Here is a 19842-nt window from a genome sequence, read left to right as displayed (position 1 = left end):
TGACCTGAGCGACAAAAGAGCCCTGCTCAGGATCATACTCTTTATTAAAAGTCAGAGCAAAGACTGGAACCTGGGTATTTTCTTTTAATTTCTTTGGTTTTTCTGAACCACCTGTAGTTTCTCACCTTCCTAATAAACCCTTTTGGGGGGTTGGGGGGGACAAAACCTCGAAGTATAAGGCAGATGAGTTCAGGGCCTTGGTTACATCGGGGTGGTGGCTTAGATGCCACCTGCTTGGGCCCCCTCCCCAGGAGCACCTGAGGGTCCTGCGTGCATAGTTTGAGTGCATCACTGGGGTGGAAAAAATTTTTTTAATTCTCTTGTTTCTCACTGACTTTTTTCAACCTTTTTTCTATCTGCGAGGGATTCAAGTAAAGGTTTTTTTGTTTGCTTCCTCTAGGGTATTTCTTTCTAGTTACAGTACGAGAGAACTTAACATGGACTTTGGTCTGTACACTTGGATTAATAATTTGCCCATTTCTAATGTTATCTGATTTGTAATGTGACAAACAATGATTTTCAAGTATTTAAGACACATGATTTTAATTGGATTATATCTGCTTCATTTGCCATTCTAATATTATTTTTGGAATATTGTCAATTGTAATTGTTTTCTATGAGTATTTTCTTGAGTTTGAACCAGCTGAATGAAATGACATGTTTGGTTTTTGTTCAGCAACCAAAACTATAACCTTTTATTATGCAAAAACATCTCTATTTGCTGGCATCATCTTTAATAATATCAGCATTTTCCCAGGCATAACTGTATTTTTAATTACTTTCATAGGGCAAGCAGATGGAGCATAGAATTTTTGGTTTTGTTAGTCTTATAATTCATTAACTATTACCGTAGTCTTAACAAACAAAATCATTCAGTTATTTGAGACTATATTTTTCACTTTTAAGGGTTTTGCTGCTTTACAGAGACAGTCAGTATAATTGTTTAGTTCCTAAATTATTCTGCTGTTTGCCCTTTTAACCTCTAAAAGCAATGTGATTCTGCAAGTATTCTTATCTACTGAGGCATTCAAAATTTATCTTTGCCGTCACCAAATTTTTTAAGAGGGAAAGTTCATTAAAAATCTGTCTTTTAAAAATAGCTTCTCTTTATTAAATCTAAGGTCAATTTTATAATTTTCCCATTTAACCACTTCAAATCAGCTGTCTTGTCCCATTAGTAACATTACAAAAGTGCTATTTATGTAAATTTTTTTGGCTTAAAAAAAAAAATATATATATATATATATGTAGCATCTTCTCATAGAAGCACTTATTCTGTTTATACTTGGGTTACGATTAAACCCACAGATATTGCAATTGGGATTGGTTGTTTTGAAACCTCCATAATCCTTTCTTTCCTTTACATATTTTCAGAACCATGTGCAGAGGAGAAAATTCCATCCTTGGTCAGTTAAAAGCAGAGAGTAAGTTAATGCTTTTCTTTTTCTTTATGGTTGTTTTTTATTATGAAAGTGAGGTATCAGTAATCATTAATGTTTTCACAGTGTGATTATAGAACTCTGTTTATAAAAAGTACTCCACAAAATGCTCAACTGAAATAAATTATTTATTCTCATTAAGTTGCACAAAGCATTGTTCAAATGAAGACACCGAGATTTGAGATACACAGGTAATAAAAAAGAAGAATATCTTTGTAACTTTTATTTATTTTTTATTTATGATAATTGTTCTGATAATAACTGAGATTTGTAAGGCACTTCACAAAGACCCTATATGTGTATTCTCTGCTGACCCCGGAGATTAGGCAGAGTAGGTGTCATTCCTGCTTTAAAGAAGAGGAAACAAATGCTACGAGGTCAACAGCTATTTATGTGGCCTCCTACATATGCAGAAGTTCCAGGATTCTCACAACACATACTTACATTTAAGGGGGAAAGCCTATTATATAACTGTTTTGCCACCACTAACATTTGACCCCCTTTGAGCATATTATACTAGAGGTAGATAAATAAGAGAAAAAAAGCTACAGTAATACCTTTTAATTCTGCAGTTATTCATACTTTTTCAAAGGCACTTTCTTGGATATCTTCCTAATTGATGTTCCTACATAGTTCTTGGCTATAATATATTATAAGTGCAGGTTTACTTATCTGTATCTTGCTGAGCTAACTCTAAGTTCAGCATTTGGTAGGTGCTTAATAATGTTCTATAACATTAATATCTGTAAGCTGAATCTGTGTAATAGATACAGCTTAGTTCCAACTAAGCTGGAGTCAAAACCCACGTTGTCCAGATTGTGAAAACTTGGACAGCCTCACTAGAAAGAATAGATCTTATCTAGAAGACAGATGAAGTTGGTGGAAGCCTCTGAGCCCCTGGAGCAAACTCATCAAAGTGGTGTTTATATGAAGATTCACTGACTGATGGTAAGCAATTGAATGAATCTGGCCACAATTGAATGAAATTATAAATAACAAAAGGAAATTGTGGAAAGTCACAATTAGGTGGAAATTAAACAATACACTTCTAAATAACCAAAAAAATCAATGAAGATACCTCAAAAGACAGTAGAAAGTATTTTGAAATGAAAGAAAATGAAAACAACATATCAAAACTTATGAGATGAAGCTAAAGAAATGCTTAGAAGGAAATTTATAGCTATCACATTTATATTAAAAGTGAAGAAAGATCTCAAATCTGTAACCTAACCCTACATCTTAAAAAACTAAAAAAAAGAGCAAACTAAATCCAAAGCAAGTGAATGAAAGAAATAATGGAGATTGGAGGGGAAATAAATGAGAAAATAGAAAAACTATAGAGAAAATCAGTGAAACCAAAAGTTGGTTCTATGAATAGATCAACAAATTAACAAACCGTTAGCTAGACTAAGTAAAAAATAGAAAAGACTCAAGTTCCCAAAATTAGGAAATAAGAGGTGACATTACTACTGACTTTATGGAAATAAAAAAGAGTATAAGACAATACTATGAACAGTTGTATGCCAACAAATTAGTTAACCTAGATATTTGGACAAATTTTTATAAAGTCAATGTATTAGTTAAGATTCTCCAGAGAAACAGAACCAATAGGATATCTAGATAAGAAGAAATTTATTATGAGGAATTGGCTCACATGACTATGGAGGCTGAGAAGTCTCACAATCTGCCACCTGCAAGCTGGAGACCTAGAAAAGCCAGTGATGTGCTTCTAGTGCAAGTCTGAAGGCCTGAGAACCAGGAGAGTCAGTGGTTCCCAGGGCAGAAGAAGACCATTATCCCAGCTGAAACAGGTAGGCAGAAAGCAAAAGGGGTGAATTCCTCCTTCATCTGCTTTTCGTTTTATTCAGTCCCTCAATGGATTGGGTGATGCGAACTAACACTGAGGACAGCAATCTAATGAGTCCACCAATTCAATGCATATCAGATCTGGAAAATCCCTCACAGACACACCCAGAAAGAATGTTTGATCTGGGTATCCTGTAGCCTAGTCAAGATGATACACAGAATTAAAGATCATAGACACAGGGCCGGCCCGGTGGCGCACTGGAGAGTGCGCCGCCTGGGAGTGCGGTGGCGCTCCCGCCGAGGGTTCAGATCCCATGTGGAGACCGGTTCCCACTCACTGGCTGAGTGTGGTGCAGGTGCAAAACCGAGGGTTGCGATCCCGTTACGGGTCAGTAAAAAAAAAGACAAAAAGGAAAAAAAAAAGATCATAGACACAAACTATCAAAACTGATTCCAGAAGAAATTAAAACTCTGAATAGTTGTATAATAAGTAAAGAGATTGATTTAGTCATCAGTAATCTTCCTATGAAGAAAAGCCAAGGCCCAGATGGTTTTGCTGCTGACTTCTACCATCCACAAAAGAATTAACACAAATTCTTCACAGACTTTCCCCCCCAAAATATGGGATGAAGAAATACTTCCCAACTTATTGTATGAGGCAAGTAATTAATACCAAAACCAAAGTCATTATAAGAAAAGAAAGCCATGGATTGATATTCCTTATGATTATAGACACAAAATTCTTCAGTGAATTACTACTAAACTGAATCTAACAATATAAAAAGGATTATATATCATGACCATATGGAATTTATTCTAGGAATGCATGGTTGGTTTAACATCTGGACATAAATCAGTGTAATACATGATGTGAATGGAATAAAGGACAAATATCCCACATGATCATTTCATTAGACACAGAAAAGGCATTTGACAAAATCCAAACCTTTTGTTGATTAAACAAAACAAAACAAAATTCAACAAACTAGGAATAGATGGGAACTTCCTTAAGCTCATAAAGGGCATCTACAAATACTCACAGCTGATATTATACTTAATGTTGAAAGACTGAAACCACTCCCCTATGATCAGTGACAAGATGAGAATGTCCACTCTCATTAATATTGTACAGGAAGTTTTAGCCAAGGCAACTGGTCAAGAAAAATAAATATTTTTTAAAAAGGGGTTGGAGAAGAAAGGGAGAAGTAAAACTATCTTTTTATAGATGACATGATATTGTATATAGAAAATCCTAAGGAATTCACACATACACATGCAAACCCATGCACCCACACACGTTACTAGAGATAATGCATTTGTCTAGCAATGTTGCAGGATACAAGATGAATATACAAAAATCAATTTATTTCTGTACACTAGCACTGAATAAGCTGAAGATGAAATTGAGAAAACAATCCTATTTACAATAGCATCAGAAAGAATAAAATACTTAGGAATAAATTTTTAAATGTAGTGCAAGATTTTGTACACTGAAAATTACAAAATATCATTGAAAGAAATTAAGGAAGATCTGAATAAATGGAAAGATATTCTGTGTTAATGGATTAGAAGACTTAACATTAAGATAAGTCTTCTTTTGGAGGCAATAGTCCCCAAATTGATCTATGGATTCAACACAGTCCTTATCAAAATCTCAAATACCTTTTTGTGGAAATTAATAAACTGCTCCTAAAATTCATGTGGAATTTCATGGCATTTAGTATAGCCAAGATAATCTTGAACAAAAACCAACTGGAGGACTCACTCCTGATTTCAAAACTTGCTACAAACCTACAGTAAAAGAGACAGTGTGCTTCTGACATAGGTTAGACGTAAAGATCAATGGGATAGAATTGAGAATCCAGAAATAAACATTATGACTGCAGTGAATTGAATTTCAACGAGGGTGCCAAGATAATTTAATGGAGAAAGAATAGTCTTTTCTATAAATGGTCCTGGAACAACTGGAAACCTACATGTAAAAAAATGAAGTTGAACTCCTATCTCACAACATATACAAAAATTGAATGGATCAGACACCTAAATGTAAGAGCTAAAACTATAAATCTCCCAAAAGGAAACAGAGGTATAAATCATTGTGACTGTGGATTAAGCAATAGATTCTTGGATTTAGCAATGGATTCTTGGATTTTACACCAACAGCACAAGCAAACATATAAAAAATAGGTAAATTGTATTTTGTCAAACATGAAAACTTTTGTGCTCCAATGAACACTATCAAGGAAGTGAAAAAACCCACATAATGGGATAAAATGTTTGCAAATCATATATATGATAAGGAACGAGTATCCAGAATATATAAAGAATTCCTACAATTTAATAAGAAAAAGAAAAATAACCCAATTAAAAAGTGGTCAAAAGATCTAAATGGACATTTTCCTGAAGAAGATATACAACTGATCAATCAGATACTCAACATCTTCAGTCATTAGGGAGATTCAAACCAAAACCACCGTGAGACCCAACTTCACACCTTCACACTTACTAGGATGGCTGTAATAATAATGGTAAAGTATTAGTGAGGATGTGGAAATAGTGGAAACCTTACGTGTTGCTGGTGGGAATGCAAAATGGTGCAACATCTTTGGAAAACAGTTTGGCAGTTCCTCAAAAGTTAAATAGAGTTACCATACAACCCAGCAATTTTACTCCTTAATATATATACTCAAGAGTATTGAAAACACATATCCACACAAAATCTTGCACGCGGATGTTCATAGCAACAGTATTCAGAATAGCCAAAAAGTGGAAACAGCACAATGTCGATTGACTCAAGAATGTATAAAGAAAATGTGGTATATCTGTACATGGAGTATTATTTAGATATGAAAAGCAGTGTACTGATATATGCTACAACATGAATGAACCTTGAAAACATTACAATAAGTGAAAGAAGCCAGGCACAAAAGGCCACATATTGTAGGATTCTGTTTTTATGAAATGTCTTTAATAGGCTAATCCATAGAGAAAATAAATAGATTAGTGGTTGCCAGAGTCTGGGGGACAGAGGAGTGGGATGGGGAGTGACTGATACTGAATATGGAGTTCCTTTTTAGGGTCTTAAAAATGTCTTGAAATTAGGTAGTGTTGATGACTGTACAACTTTGTGAAAACCCACTGAATTGTACACTTTAAAGGGATGAATTTTATAGTATAAATTTTATGGTAAAATTTATAAATGTTATTAATTTTTAAATGATTTGGGTGCTTTAAAAATAATGGCTTAAACTTATAGTACATATATAATTTTAAGATATATGTACATTGATGTTGTGTGCTCAGTAACTTTTCACTGATGGTCTGCTCAATCCACAGCACTTTAGACATAACTTTAAACATAAGATATGAACATCACCAATAACAAACACTTCCAAAAGTTCTATCTAACTGTATCCAGGACAGAGGAGATTTACCAGAGCATTATCTCTATGTCTATTTTCTAATGGCTTACGATAAAGATGACAGTGAATGAGTAAATCTATAAAAGATATATTGATAAAACAAAATCAGGAAAGCTATTTATGCTTGCAGTGGCTTGTAAAAATGCAAAGGTGAGGTTGTAGGTGAATAAAAAATCAAAACAAGCTTAGTATTTAGTTTCCCAGTAGTAAAAATGTCCTGGGCTTATTACAAAGCATTTCCTTTGGCTCTGGACCCTTCTCCTGCCTTTGCCTATTCAGGGAAAAAAATTGGATTTTAACACAGGAAGTAATTTCAACGCTAAGCCCACTTATGAAAAGATTTCCAAGTACCCTGGGAACAAGTCAAAAATAAAGCCTCTCAGTGGGGAAAATGTTCATATTCTAAACATAGAGAGAACAGATTAATTACACAACGCCCCTTTCTGAAGTACAGGTTGTATTGTTAGTTTTGTTTTTGTACATGTGTAGTGAGTTTTAAATACATAGACTAGCCAATCTCTAATTGGATAGAGAAATCTCGTTCTCTACTGTTTTAATTATTTAGAATAACAAAACTACTGCTATGAATATGTTAAAATTCCCAAAAAGAAAATCAGCAGCTATTAGTGTAGAATTATCTGATACTCCAATCTTCAGAGATTTAATGTTTAAAGCATTTATCATTTTTATAATTTTTGTGAATTATTGCATTTTAGCAGCCAATTTAGTATAATTTAACATATGGGCTAGAAGTATTCAATTGGGATTAGAAATGTACATATGCCAAGTGCTACAAGTTTTTAAGTAACAAAAGCCTGTATGTGACAACTCTTGATACCCTTTTATAAAATTTCCTTATAAACATCAAGAGTCTATTGTACTGAATTTCTCTTCTGTTGAGGTACACACACACGAATGCTAACCACAGATATGTCCTGGGACCTGTATAAATCTCCAGGTTCTCAAATAACTCTGTGACATATAATTTGGAAATCTTCCTGATACTTGTCCATCTATTGCTTCATATTAATGCTTGTATATGCTCCTGCCCTTCTCATATTTTCTTCAAAAGGGACTTGTTCCCCCAGTATATCCTCGTAAGTTAACATCACCAACTTTGTACCTATGACATGCTGAGACAGTTTTCTTCATGAATAAAGTACTGGCCAAAATATTTTCTTTACTTGCTTTTTCTTCTTTCCACATAGAGGGCACAGCAGATCCATTCACACCGTAGATGGACGCCCCCATTGCATTTGACAGGCCACTTGAATTCATCCAAAATGTCCACTTTATGGCTAGAAATTATTATCTTTATTTTTTATTTGTTTTTATTATGGTAAAGCATATATAACATAACAATTTCCATTTTAAGCATTTTTAAACATACCATCGCATGGAATTAATTACATTACAGTGCTATATAATTGTTACCTCTGTTTCCAAAACTTTTTCATCCTTCTAAACACAGATTCTGTACCCAATAAGAAATGACATCTCATTACTCCCCCCACCCCCCATTTCTTGGTACCTCTAATCTACTTCTGGCTCTGAAATTTTTTCTTCTTTTTAATTTATTTTTTCTTAATTGACCCATGGTAATTATATATATTTATGGAATACGATATGATATGTGGGTACATTTATACAGTTTGCAATGATCATATCAAGGCATTTAGCGTATCCATCGCCTCAAACATTTGTCACCTCTGTGTTGAGGACATTCAGCATCCTCTCAAAAGCTACTTGACAGTAGTTACTTACACAATAATTTGTTGTTGACTGTGGTCCCCTTATATTGCTACAGAACAGTGGATCTTATTCTTCCTATCTCTCTACAATGTTGTATCCATTGACCAGCCTCCTCCCACCTCCCCTTACTAGTCCATAGTGACCACTATTCAACTCTATTTATGTGAGATCAACATTTTTAGCTTATGAGTGAGAACATGTGGTATTTCTCTTTTTGTGCTGGCTTATTTCACTTAATTTTCCCCAAGCTCATCCATGTTGCTGCAAATGGCAGAATTTCACTTTTTTTTTTAACGGCTGTGTAGTATTCCATTTTGTATGTATTTCACATTTTCTTTATCCAGTCTTTCATTGATGGACATTTTAGGTTAGTTCTAAATCTTGGCTACTTTGAACAGAGTCATGATAAACATGGGAGTGCAGATGTCCCTTCAACTTTTTCATTTCCTTTCCTTTGGATATATATGCAGTAGTGGGATTGCTGGAACATGTGGTAGTTTTATCTGTAGTTGTTTGAGAAACCTCCATACCGTTATCCATAATGACTGTACTAATTTACATACCTACCTACAACGTACTAGAGTTCGCCTTTGTCTGCCTCCTCACCAGCATTTGTTATTTTCTGTCTTTTTGATAATAGCCAGTCTAACTGGGGTCAGATGATATCTCATTGGGGTTTTGATTTGCATTTCCCTGATGATTAGTGATGCTGAGCAGTTTTTGATATACCTGTTGGTCATTTGTGTGTCTTCTTTTGAGAAATATCTATTCCACTAATTTGCCCATTTTTAATTGGATTATTTGTTTTTTCACTATTGAGCTGTTTGAGTTCTTTGTATATTCTGGATATTAATCCCTTGTCAGATACATAGTTTGCAAATATTTTTTCCCATTTTGCAGGTTATCCTTTCACTCTGTTGATTGTTTACTTTGTTGTGCAGATGCTTTTCAGTTTGATATAATCCCGTTTGTTTATTTTTGCTTTCGTTGCCTGTGCTTTAGAAGTCTTATTCATAAAATCTTTGCCTAGTCTTATGTCCTGATGTGTTTGTCCTGTATTTTTTTCTTGAAGTCTTATAGTTTCAGGTCTTATATTTAAATCTTTAATCCATTTTTACGTTGATTTTAATATATGGTGAGACATAGGGGTCTAGTTTTGTTTATCTGCATATGGATCTCCAATTTTCTCAGCACCATTTATTGAAGAGACTGTCCTTTCCCCAATGTATGTTTTTGGCTTCTTTGTTAAAAATCAGTGGCTGTAGGTACGTGGATCTATTTCTGTATTCTCTATTCTGTTCCATTGATCTATGTGTCTGCTTTTGTGCCAGTACCATGCAGTTTTGATTACTATAACTGTGTAGTATATTTTGAAGGCATGGAGTGTTATACCCCTTGCTTTGTTCTTTTTGTTCAGGATTGTTTTGGCTATTTGGGGTCTCTTGTTGTTCCATATGAATTTTTGAATTTTTTTTTTTTTATTTCTGCAAAGTATGTCATTGGTAGTTTCATAGGGATTGCATTGAATTTGTAGATTACTTTGGGTAGTATGGTCATTAGGACAATATTTATTCTTCCAATTCATGAGCATGGGATATTCTTTCATTTTTTGTGTCTTCTTTAATTTCTTTATTGAGTGTTTTATAGTTTTCCTTGTAGAGATCTTTCACTTCCTTGGTTAAATTTACTTCTGGGTATTTTATTTTTTGTTGTTGCTGTTGTAAATGAGATTGCTTTCTTGATATCTTGTTCTGCTAGTTTGTTGTTGGTATATAGAAATGCTAATTGTTTTTGTAAATTGACTTTATATCCTGCAACTTTACTGAATTTGTTTATGAGGTCTAGGAGTTTTTTAGTAGAGTCTTAGGTTTCTTTCTATATAAGATTATGTCCTCTGCAAACAGGGACAGTTTAATGTCCTCCATTCCAATTTGGATGCCCTTTATTTTTCTCTTGTCTGCTTGCTCTGGCTAAGACTTCCAGGACCATGTTGAATAAAAGTGGTGAGAGTAAGCATCCTTGTGTTGTTCCAGTTCTTTTCTCCATTCGGTATGATGTTAGCTATGGGTTTGTCTTATATAGACCTTATTGTATAAAGATACCTTCCTTTTATACTTAATTTGTTGAATTTTTATCATGAAGGATGTTGAATTTTATCAAATGCCTTCTGCATCTATTGAGATGATCACATGGTTTTTTTTTTTCATTTTGTTGATGTGATTGTATTATGTTTATTGATTTGCATGTGTTGAGCCATCCTTTCATCCCTGGGACAAATCCCACTTGATCATGATGTATAATCATTTTGATGTGCTGTTGGATTTGGATTGTTAGTATTTTATTGAAGATTTTTGCATCTATGTTCACTAGGGATATTGGCCTGTAGTTTTCTTTTTTTGTGGTATCCATACAGGTTTTGGTATCAAGGTAATGCTGGCATTGTAGTATGAGTTGGGAAGAATTCTCGCCACTACAATTTTTTGAAATAGTTTAAGAAGTATTAGCATTAGTTCTTTAAATGTTTGGTAAAATTCAGCAGTAAAGCCATCTGGTCCTGGGCTTTTCTTTACTGGGAGACTATTTATTACTGATTCGATCTTGTTACTTGTTGGTCCATGTAGATTTTCTAGTTTTTCTTGTTTCTTGTTAGGTCATATGTGCCCAGGAATTTATACATTTCCTTTAGGTTTTCAAACTTATTGCCATATAGCTATCCATAATAGTGTCTATCGATCCTTTGTATTTTGGAGATATCAGCTGTAATGTTTCCTTTTACATTTCTTATTTTATTTATTTGGGTCTTTTTTTTTCTTGGTTAGTCTGGCTAATGGTTTTTCAATTTTGTTTATCTTTTTGAAAACTAATTTTTCAATTGATCTATTGTATTTTTAGTCTCAATTTTATTACTTATGCTCTGATTTTTGTTATTTATTTTCTTTTACTTAATTTGGGTCTGGTTTGTTCTTGTTTTTCTAGTTTCTTGAGTGCATTGTTAGGTTGTTTATGTGAAATCTTTCTATTTTATTGATGTAGGCATTTATTGCTATAAACTTTCCTCTTAACACTGCTTTGGCTGTATCCCATAGGTTTTGGTATGTTATGTTTCTATCTTCCTTTGTTTCAAGAAATTTTTTTATTTCCTTCTTAATATCTTCTTTGACCCATTGGTTATTCAGGAGCTTGTTGTTTAATTTCCATGTACTTGCATAGTTTTGAAAGTTCTTCATGTTATTGATTTCTAGTTTTGTTCCATTATGGTGAAAAAAAACCAAAACTTGATATGATTTTGATTTTTTTAACTTGTTGAGACTAGTTTTGTAGCTCAGTATATGGTCAGTCCTGGGTCAGCAATTCCATGTGCTGGTGAAAAGAATGTGTATTTTGCAGCTGTTGGATGAAATGTTTTGTAAATGTTTGTTAGGTCCATCTGGTCTATCCAGCCATTTTAAATCCACATTTCTTTGTTATTTTTCTGTCTTGATGATCTGCCCAATGCTGAGAGTAGGGTATTAAAGTTTCCAGCTAGCATCGTGTTGGCGTCTATCTCTCTCTTTAGATCTGATGATATTTGCTTTATATATCTGGGTGCTCCAGTGTTGGGTGCATATATATATACTTATAATTGTTATATCTTCTTGCTGTATTGATCTCTTTATCGTTGTTAAGATGTGCCCTTCACATCTCTTAGTACAGATTTCAATTTATAGTCTGTTTTATCTGATATAAGTGTAGCTGCTCACTTTTGTTTTCCATTTGCATGGACTATCTTTTTCCACCCTTTCACTTTCAGTCTGTGTATTTGTAAATAACATGTGTTTCTTATAGGCAGTATGTAGTTCCTTGTAGGGTTGTGTTTTTTCTTATCTATTTCACCAGTCTATATCTTTTAATTGGGGCATTTAATTTATATACGTTCAAGGATATTTTTGGTATGTGAGGTCTTTTGGCATTTTGTTGGTTGTTTTCTCATTGTTTTGTGTATCTTTTGTTCCTTTCTTTATTTCTTAATGTTTACACTTTGTAGTTTGGTGATTTTCTGAACTGACAAGGTTTGACTTCTTTCTCTTTCTATTTTGTGTATCTATTCTACCAGCAAGTTTTATAGTTTTGGGTGTTTTCATGATGGTTCTTACTGTTCATTCTCTTCTAGATGTAGGGCTCACCCAAGCACTTCTTGTAAGGCTGAACTAGTGGTGATTAATTTCCTTAATTTTTGCTTATCTGAAAAAGACTCTATTTCTCCTTTATTCCTGATAGGTAGCTTTGCTGGGTATGATATTCTTGTTTTTTTTTTTTCTTTGAGTACTTTAGATATAAATTCTATCATCTCCTGGCCTGCTCAGTTTCTGCTGAGAAGTCTGCTCTTAGTCTAATGGCTATTTCTCCTTTATTCCTGATAGGTAGCTTTGCTGGGTATGATATTCTTGTTTTTTTTTTTCTTTGAGTACTTTAGATATAAATTCTATCATCTCCTGGCCTGCTCGGTTTCTGCTGAGAAGTCTGCTCTTAGTCTAATGAGGATTCCCTTATAAGTCACTTGACACTTTTCTCTTGCTGATTTTAGAATTCTCTCTAACTTTTGACATTTTGACTACAATGTGTCTTGGAGAGGAACTTTTTGGGTTGAAACTATCTGGGGACCTTTGAGCTTTCTGGATTTGGATATTCATATCTTTACAAAGACTAGGGAAGTCTTCAGCTATTATATCATTAAATGTGTTTTCAATATCCTTTTGTTTTCTCCTTCTGGAATGCCTATAATTCAAATATTTGTTTACCTAATAGTATCCCATAAATCTTGTAGGCTTGTACATTTTTAAAAATTCTTTTTACATTTTTTTTTTGGTCTTCCTGGGATATTCCAAAATAGCTATTTTCAAGATCAGAAATTCTTCGGCGTGACCTAGCCTGTTGTTAAGACTCTCAGATGTATTTTTTTTCATTCAATGAATTCTTCAATTCCAAGATTTCTGTTTGATTTTTTTATAATATCTACCACTTTGTGAAATTTCTCATTCAGATCATGAATTGTTTTTCTGATTTCATTGAATTGTTTGTCTGTATTCTTGTGTATCTCAGTGTGTTTCCTTAAGATTATTAATTTGAATTCCTTTTCTGGCAACTCAGCAATTTTTGATTCGTTGGGATTTGTAATTGGTGCATTTCTTTGGTGGTGTCATGTTTTCTTGTTTTTTCATGTTTCTTATTTACCTGCATTGATATTTGTGCATTTGGTGAAACAGTCAGCTCTTTTTTTTTTTTTTTTTTTTTTCTTTTTGAGACTGGCCACACCGTGCTCAGCCAGTGAGCGCTGTGAGCGCACCAGTCATCCCTATATAGGATCCGAACCTGCGGCGGGAGCGCTGCTGCACTCCCAGCACCGCACTCTCCTGAGTGCGCCACAGGCTCGGCCCAAACAGTCAGCTCTTTATAGAGTGGCTTGTATGGGGAAGTATTCTCACATGCAAATGTGTCTTTGGGTGTCCATCAAGTAGAGTACAATGGCTTTTTTCCTGGATGGGTGCAGTAGTCTAAACTCCGTATAGTTTCTTCAGCTGTAAATCACTTTTGGTATATCTGCATGGGCCTCAGCAGCTTATATGTGGGAGATTGGTGGTGGTGGTGACATGGCTTTTCCAGGAGTGGGCTCACTGTGTTGGTTCTCAGGCTGAGGATATGTGCATGCTAACTGTGGGTCAGTCATCTCAGGAGCTGGCTCACTAGGGATGGATTTGCTGAATTGATTTTCAGGCTGAGTGTGTGAGTGTGGCATGTCGGGGATTTCCAGACTGGTTTGCCAGTGGCAGGCCCAACAGGGGTGAGTCAGCCAGGCTGTTTGTCACTCAGATGTGTATGCATGCAGTACCTCAGAGACACAGGGGTATGACAGCTGGGCTGTAGCTCTGAGTCAGGGGCATGGGCATGCTTTGACTCAACTAGCTAGGTGCAGATCTGCTGGGAGTCAGTCCACTGCACCACTTCTCAGGGCCAGAAGCAAGTCTTCCCTCTGCAATTCAGTAGCTTCCCTCTCTGCTTCCCTCTGCAGTTCAGTAGCTGGCCTACCAAGGGCAGGTCTATTGAGCTGCTTCTCAGGTGATGGGCAAGGCCACTAGGCAGGCCTGCAGAGAGGGGACTCTACCAGCCTCTTTTCAGGCAGTAGGTGAGGCTGCTCAGCAGACTTGCTGAGAGCAGGCCCGCTGAGAGCAGGCCCAGCCAGTTGCTTTGGGGGTGCAGCTCCTAGGCGGAACTGTTGAGGGTAGGAACCTTGGCTGCTCCTCTGGGAGGGCACAAATACACTTTACTGCTGCCAGACTGTGGGTGTCTTTGTTAGGGTAGGGACCCATGTTTTTCCAGGTTGGAAGCTTTGGCACACAGAACTCAGCCCACTGGTGGGGACAGGGAGTCAGCCTGTCTCATCTCTGGCTGAGGACATGGGTGCGTCAGTTCAATAGGCCTGGGATTGGCTCCCCAGATGTGTGGGACTGTGGTCACAGCTGCTCGTGAGTCCAAGCTTCGATCCACTGGGATCAGAGTATTGTAGCCTCTTCTGTGAGGGAATGCAGTGGCTACTGGCCCCCAGGGCAGGGCATGCTCCTGCAGTGGCTATGGTTTCAAGATGGGTCAATACTGCATTGGCTTGGGCCACAAGAGTGGGGGTGGAGAGCGCACAGTATGTATTCCTGTTCTAGAGCAATGCAGGGCATGTATTATAGGCAGCTCCCCACACTTGGCTCCAAACTTGCAAGGGCTATAGAATCCTTCTGCTGTAGGAACTGCAGGTCTGTGGTGAGCATGGAGGCTGGTGTGCGCTCTCTTCTTACCTTTTCCCTCAAGGGAATGTCTTTCCTGCGCCAATCCCAGTGGCAGATATTTGGCGGCTGGGGCCATATGCATTTCTCTCCTCTATGTGCCACCATCCTGGGCTTTTGTACTCTATAGGGATGTCTCCAGTCTCCTACTGCACTCCTACATTCTCCCACAGATGCTCCCATCAATGTTTAGCTGTCTATTAGTTGTTCTGGTCCTTATCTGTGGAAGGGATGTCCCCTGGGCACCTCTGGTTCACCATCTTGCCCCATCTTGATTATGAAGGCTGAGAAGTCCCATGATAGGCGGTCTATAAACTGGAGACCCTGGGATGCAGATAGTACAGCTCAGTCCAAATTTGAAAGGCTCAGAACCAGGGATGCCAATGGTGGCTAATTCTCAGTCCAAGGCCAAAGGCCTGAGAGCCCAGAGATGCTGCTGGTTTAAGTCCTGGGACCCAAAGGCAGAGGAACTAGAGTTCTAATGTTCATGGACAGAAGAGTATATCTCAGCTCCGGCAGAGAGCCATTATCTTTCCTTTCGATCCTGTTACTGGTACTGTTAGCTTTCTTTCTTTCTTTCTTTCTCTTTCTTTCTTTCTTTCTTTCTCTTTCTTTCTTTCTTTCTTTCTTTCTTTCTTTCTTTCTTTCTCTCTCTCTCTCTCTCTCTCTCTCTCTCTCTCTCTCTCTCTCTCTCTCTCTCTTTCTTTCTTTCTTTCTTCTTGAGACCATTTTTCAAGAAGAAAGAAAGGTTTTAGCACTTCATAAGAGTTATTGCATAGGCAAGGATGAGTGGGAAGTAGGTTTAGACTGAGCTGGGAGGCTCTCTGACTAATTGATAATTTGTTGATACTTTTTTTTAAAGATGGTTAGTAGACGAGATGTTGATACTTTCTAGGCTTGCTGTGGAATGGTATATATGAAGGTAGTTCAAAAAGTTCATGGAAAGATTTATATTATCTTTAAATTCTATTTTTTTATGAGCTTTATTTTTATTTTTTATTTATTTTTGGCCATAAAACAAGCCTTAATACATTTAAAAAGACTAAGATCATAGAAAATATGTTCTCTGAACACAATAACAGAAGGAAATTTAGAAAATTTACAAATGTATGGAAATTAATGCTCTCCTAAATAAATAATGGGTAAAAAGAAAAATCAGGGAAATTAGAGAGTACTTCAAGTTATAAACCAAAGTGCAGCTTATCAAAATGTATAGGATGGGGCCGGCCCGGTGGCGCACTGGATAGTGCGCCGCTTGGGAAGCGCGGCGGCGCTCCCGCCCGAGGGTTCAGATCCCACATACAGACCGGTTCCCGCTCACTGGCTGAGCGAGGCGCAGGAGCGGCGCCGAGGGTTGCGATTCCGTTGCCGGTCCTGGCCCGGTACGGGGGCAACACTGAGGGTTGCGATCCGTTGCCGGACACGGAAAAAAACAAAAAAAAAAAAAAAAAAAAATGTATAGGATGAAGGGCTCCTGCAGTGCTTAGAGGAAAATTTATACTTGTAAACACCTATATTAAAAGTAAGAAAAATCTCAAATCAGTAGTGTAAACTTCTACCTTAAGAAAATAGAGAAAGAAGAGCAAACTAAACCAAAAGCAAATATAAGTAGGAAATAACAAAAATTACAACAGAAATATATGAAATAGGGAATTAGTAAACAATAGAGAAAATCAACAAAACCAAAAATTGATTTTTTAAAAAGACCAACAAAATTTTCAAACCTTTTTCTAGATTGACCAAGAAAAAAAGAGAGAAGACCAAAATTACTAAAATCAGAAATAAAGCAGAGGCATTATTACAATGTCATTATAGTTTTTTGTGATGGTAAGATTTAGTTTCTTTCTCTTTCTTGTTTGCATTTTTGTGCTACCAGTGGATTTTGTTCCTTCTCATGTATTCGTGGCAGTAATTATCATTTTTTGGATTCCATATGCAGGACTTCTTTGAGGATTTCTTGTAGGGCTGGTTGTGTGGTAGTGAACTCCCACAGTATGCATTTGTCTGGAAAATACACTATTTCTCCCTCGTTTCTGAAGGATAGCCTTGCTGGGTACAGTATTCTTGGCTGGCAGTTTTCTTCTTTTAGTATTTTGAATATATCATCCCACTTTCTTCTGGCCTGTAGAGTTTCTGTTGAGAAGATTGTGTTTGTCTGATAGGGGCTCCCTTATAGGTGACTTGACGCTTTTCTCTTGCTTCTTTTAAGATTTTCTCTTTGTGTTGGAGCTTTGCCAGTTTGACTATAATGTATCTTGGAGAGGATCTTTTCAGATAGAATCTGTTTGGGGATCTTTGAGCCTCCTGGATCTGAAGGTCTGTGTCTCTCCCTATATCAGGTAAGTTTTCTTTTATTATTTCATTGAATAGGTTTTCCATGACTTTTCCTTTCTTCTCCCCTTCTGGGACACCCATCATTTGAATGTTTGTATACAATGTTGTCTGCTAGCTCTTAGGTTTTTTACATTTTTAAAATTATTTTATTTTATTTTTTTGTCCTCCTGGCTTATTTTGAAAAGACTATCTTCAAGATCAGAAATTCTTTCTTCTGCTTGTTTCAGCCTGCTGCTTAAGCTCTTGGTTGTGTTTTTTTTTATTTCATTGAGTGAATCTTTCAGTTCCATGAGTTTTGCTACATTCTTTTTTAAGGTATTAATCTCTTTGTAAATTTCCTTGTTCATATCCTGGATTTTTTTCTAATTTCATTGTGTTGTCTAACAGTCTTTGGCTATCTCAGTGAGTTTCCTTAAGATTGTTGCTTAGAATTCCTTTTCAGTCATTGCTAGGGTTTTGGTATTTGAAAATTACTGTATTTTGTTTATTTATTTATTTATTTTTTTGGTAGTGTCATATTTTCTTGGATTTTTGTATTTCTAGTATCTACATAATGATGTCTGGTCATCTGGTGAGCAGTTTCTTCTTCTATGACTTGTAGTGGACTTTGAGAAGGGAGACATTCTCTTCTTTTTCTGGTCTCTGCTGGTGACTCTCCTAGTGTCGGTATAGTCGAATGTCTGGTGGGCTGCTTGCACAGCAGCTGTGGCTACTGCTGTGGCATCAAGCTGCTTTTGCAGTGGCTGTGGCTGTGGCAGTGGCTGTGGTAGGCCACCTGCACAGGAGTAGTGTTTTTGGCATGCTTCTGGGTGGATGGGGCTGCCTTCATGAACTTTTTGAAGTACCATTGTATCTGTGCTTTAGAAAATTATAAATTATGGCATGTCTTAAACCTCAGGTTGCAAACAGCTTGTCAGTATCATTCATCTTTAAAAACTTTTTTTGAAATAATTTCAGCTTATAGAACAGTTTTCAGGACTGCCATATACCCTTTATTTTGAGTTCTGAAATGTTAACATTTTACCTTCTGTGCTTTATCAGTTTCCCTCAATGGATAGATACATTGATAGATTGTTGTTGGTTGTTGTTTTCTTACCCTGAACCATTTTGGAATAAGTTGCATCCATGCTGCTCATTTACCCCTAAGTATATGTGTGTGTGTTTCTGAGAAAACAAGGACAGCTTAAGCAGCTACAATTTAATTATCAAAATAAATGAAATTAACATTGACATAATGCTGTTATCTAGTTTATAGACCTTATTAAAATTTTTTCAGCTGTCCTATGAATGTTCTTTATAGCAAAAGAGGAAAAAGACTTTTTTATGGCCCTGATTCAGTTCACAATCATGTGAGACATTTAGTTGTCATGTATCTTTATTTTCCTGTAATCTGAAATAATCCTTCAATCATTTTGTTTTGGGGAGGGTGGTGTTTTCATGACCTTAATATTCCTTAAGAGTTATTCTTATTCTGTAGAATATCCCTCAGTTTGGGTGTGTCTGTTGTTTCTTTATGATTAGATTCAGATTATGCATTTTCAGCAGAAATATCACAGAAGTGACATTGTACTATTCTGTGCAAGACATCAGGAGGAACATGATGCTGATTTGTCCTATTACTCATCGTGTTAACTTTGACCTCTCAGTGAAGGTGGTGTCTGCCAGCATTCGCCACTGTAAAGTTACTCTTTTTCCCTTTATAATTATTAAGCATTCTACGGGAAAACGCTGATCTATGTAAATATCCTGCTTGTCATCACACAATTCACTCATTGGTTTTAGCATGCAGTAATGATTCTTCCCCAGTCAATTATTACTATGATAGTTGCCAAATGCTGACTTTCTAATTCCATCATTTCTTTTATATTAATTAGTTTCTTTTAAATTTATCTGTTGGAATTCTACTGTAAGGAAAATTTTTCCTTTTCCCCATTTACTTATATTAGTGTGGACTTACAGATTCTTCTTTTGTTCAATGGGTTACGATTATGATATTCTGCTTGCTCAGGTTTGGCCAGTGAGGGACTTTTTAAGCTGACTTCGTGTCCTTTTGACATAAACCCACCAGCCTTCTTTTTCACTGGCACAACATGGTGTTACACATTCATACATTCCAGCACCAGCCCTGGAATCAGCCATTTCTCCAAGAAACCTAGGTTCTTTTGGTGAAGAATGGTATTTTGAAACCAAATTCTGGGTGCTAGGTATGATCATTGCTACTCGAATGTCACTGCTGTAGGCCCCTTATGTGTGTGTGTGTATAGTACTATACACACACAC

General features: G+C 36.2%; 1 protein-coding gene across 1 annotated transcript in view; it reads left to right on the top strand.

Annotated features, from left to right (window-relative positions):
• Window positions 1-19842, top strand: part of LOC103608459 (phospholipase D1-like) — a 69910-nt gene that overhangs the window by 30457 nt on the left and 19611 nt on the right. Inside the window, exon 7 of the mRNA XM_008592884.1 lies at window positions 1375-1424. Coding sequence (XP_008591106.1) covers window positions 1375-1424 — 50 coding nt within the window. The remainder of the gene's footprint in view (window positions 1-1374; window positions 1425-19842) is intronic.

This window comes from Galeopterus variegatus, unplaced genomic scaffold (genome assembly GCF_000696425.1).
Source record: "Galeopterus variegatus unplaced genomic scaffold, G_variegatus-3.0.2 Scaffold8431, whole genome shotgun sequence".
Lineage (NCBI taxonomy): Eukaryota > Metazoa > Chordata > Mammalia > Dermoptera > Cynocephalidae > Galeopterus > Galeopterus variegatus.
The sequence above is the reverse complement of the archived record's forward strand: the minus strand, read 5'-3'. Positions and strand labels throughout refer to the sequence as shown.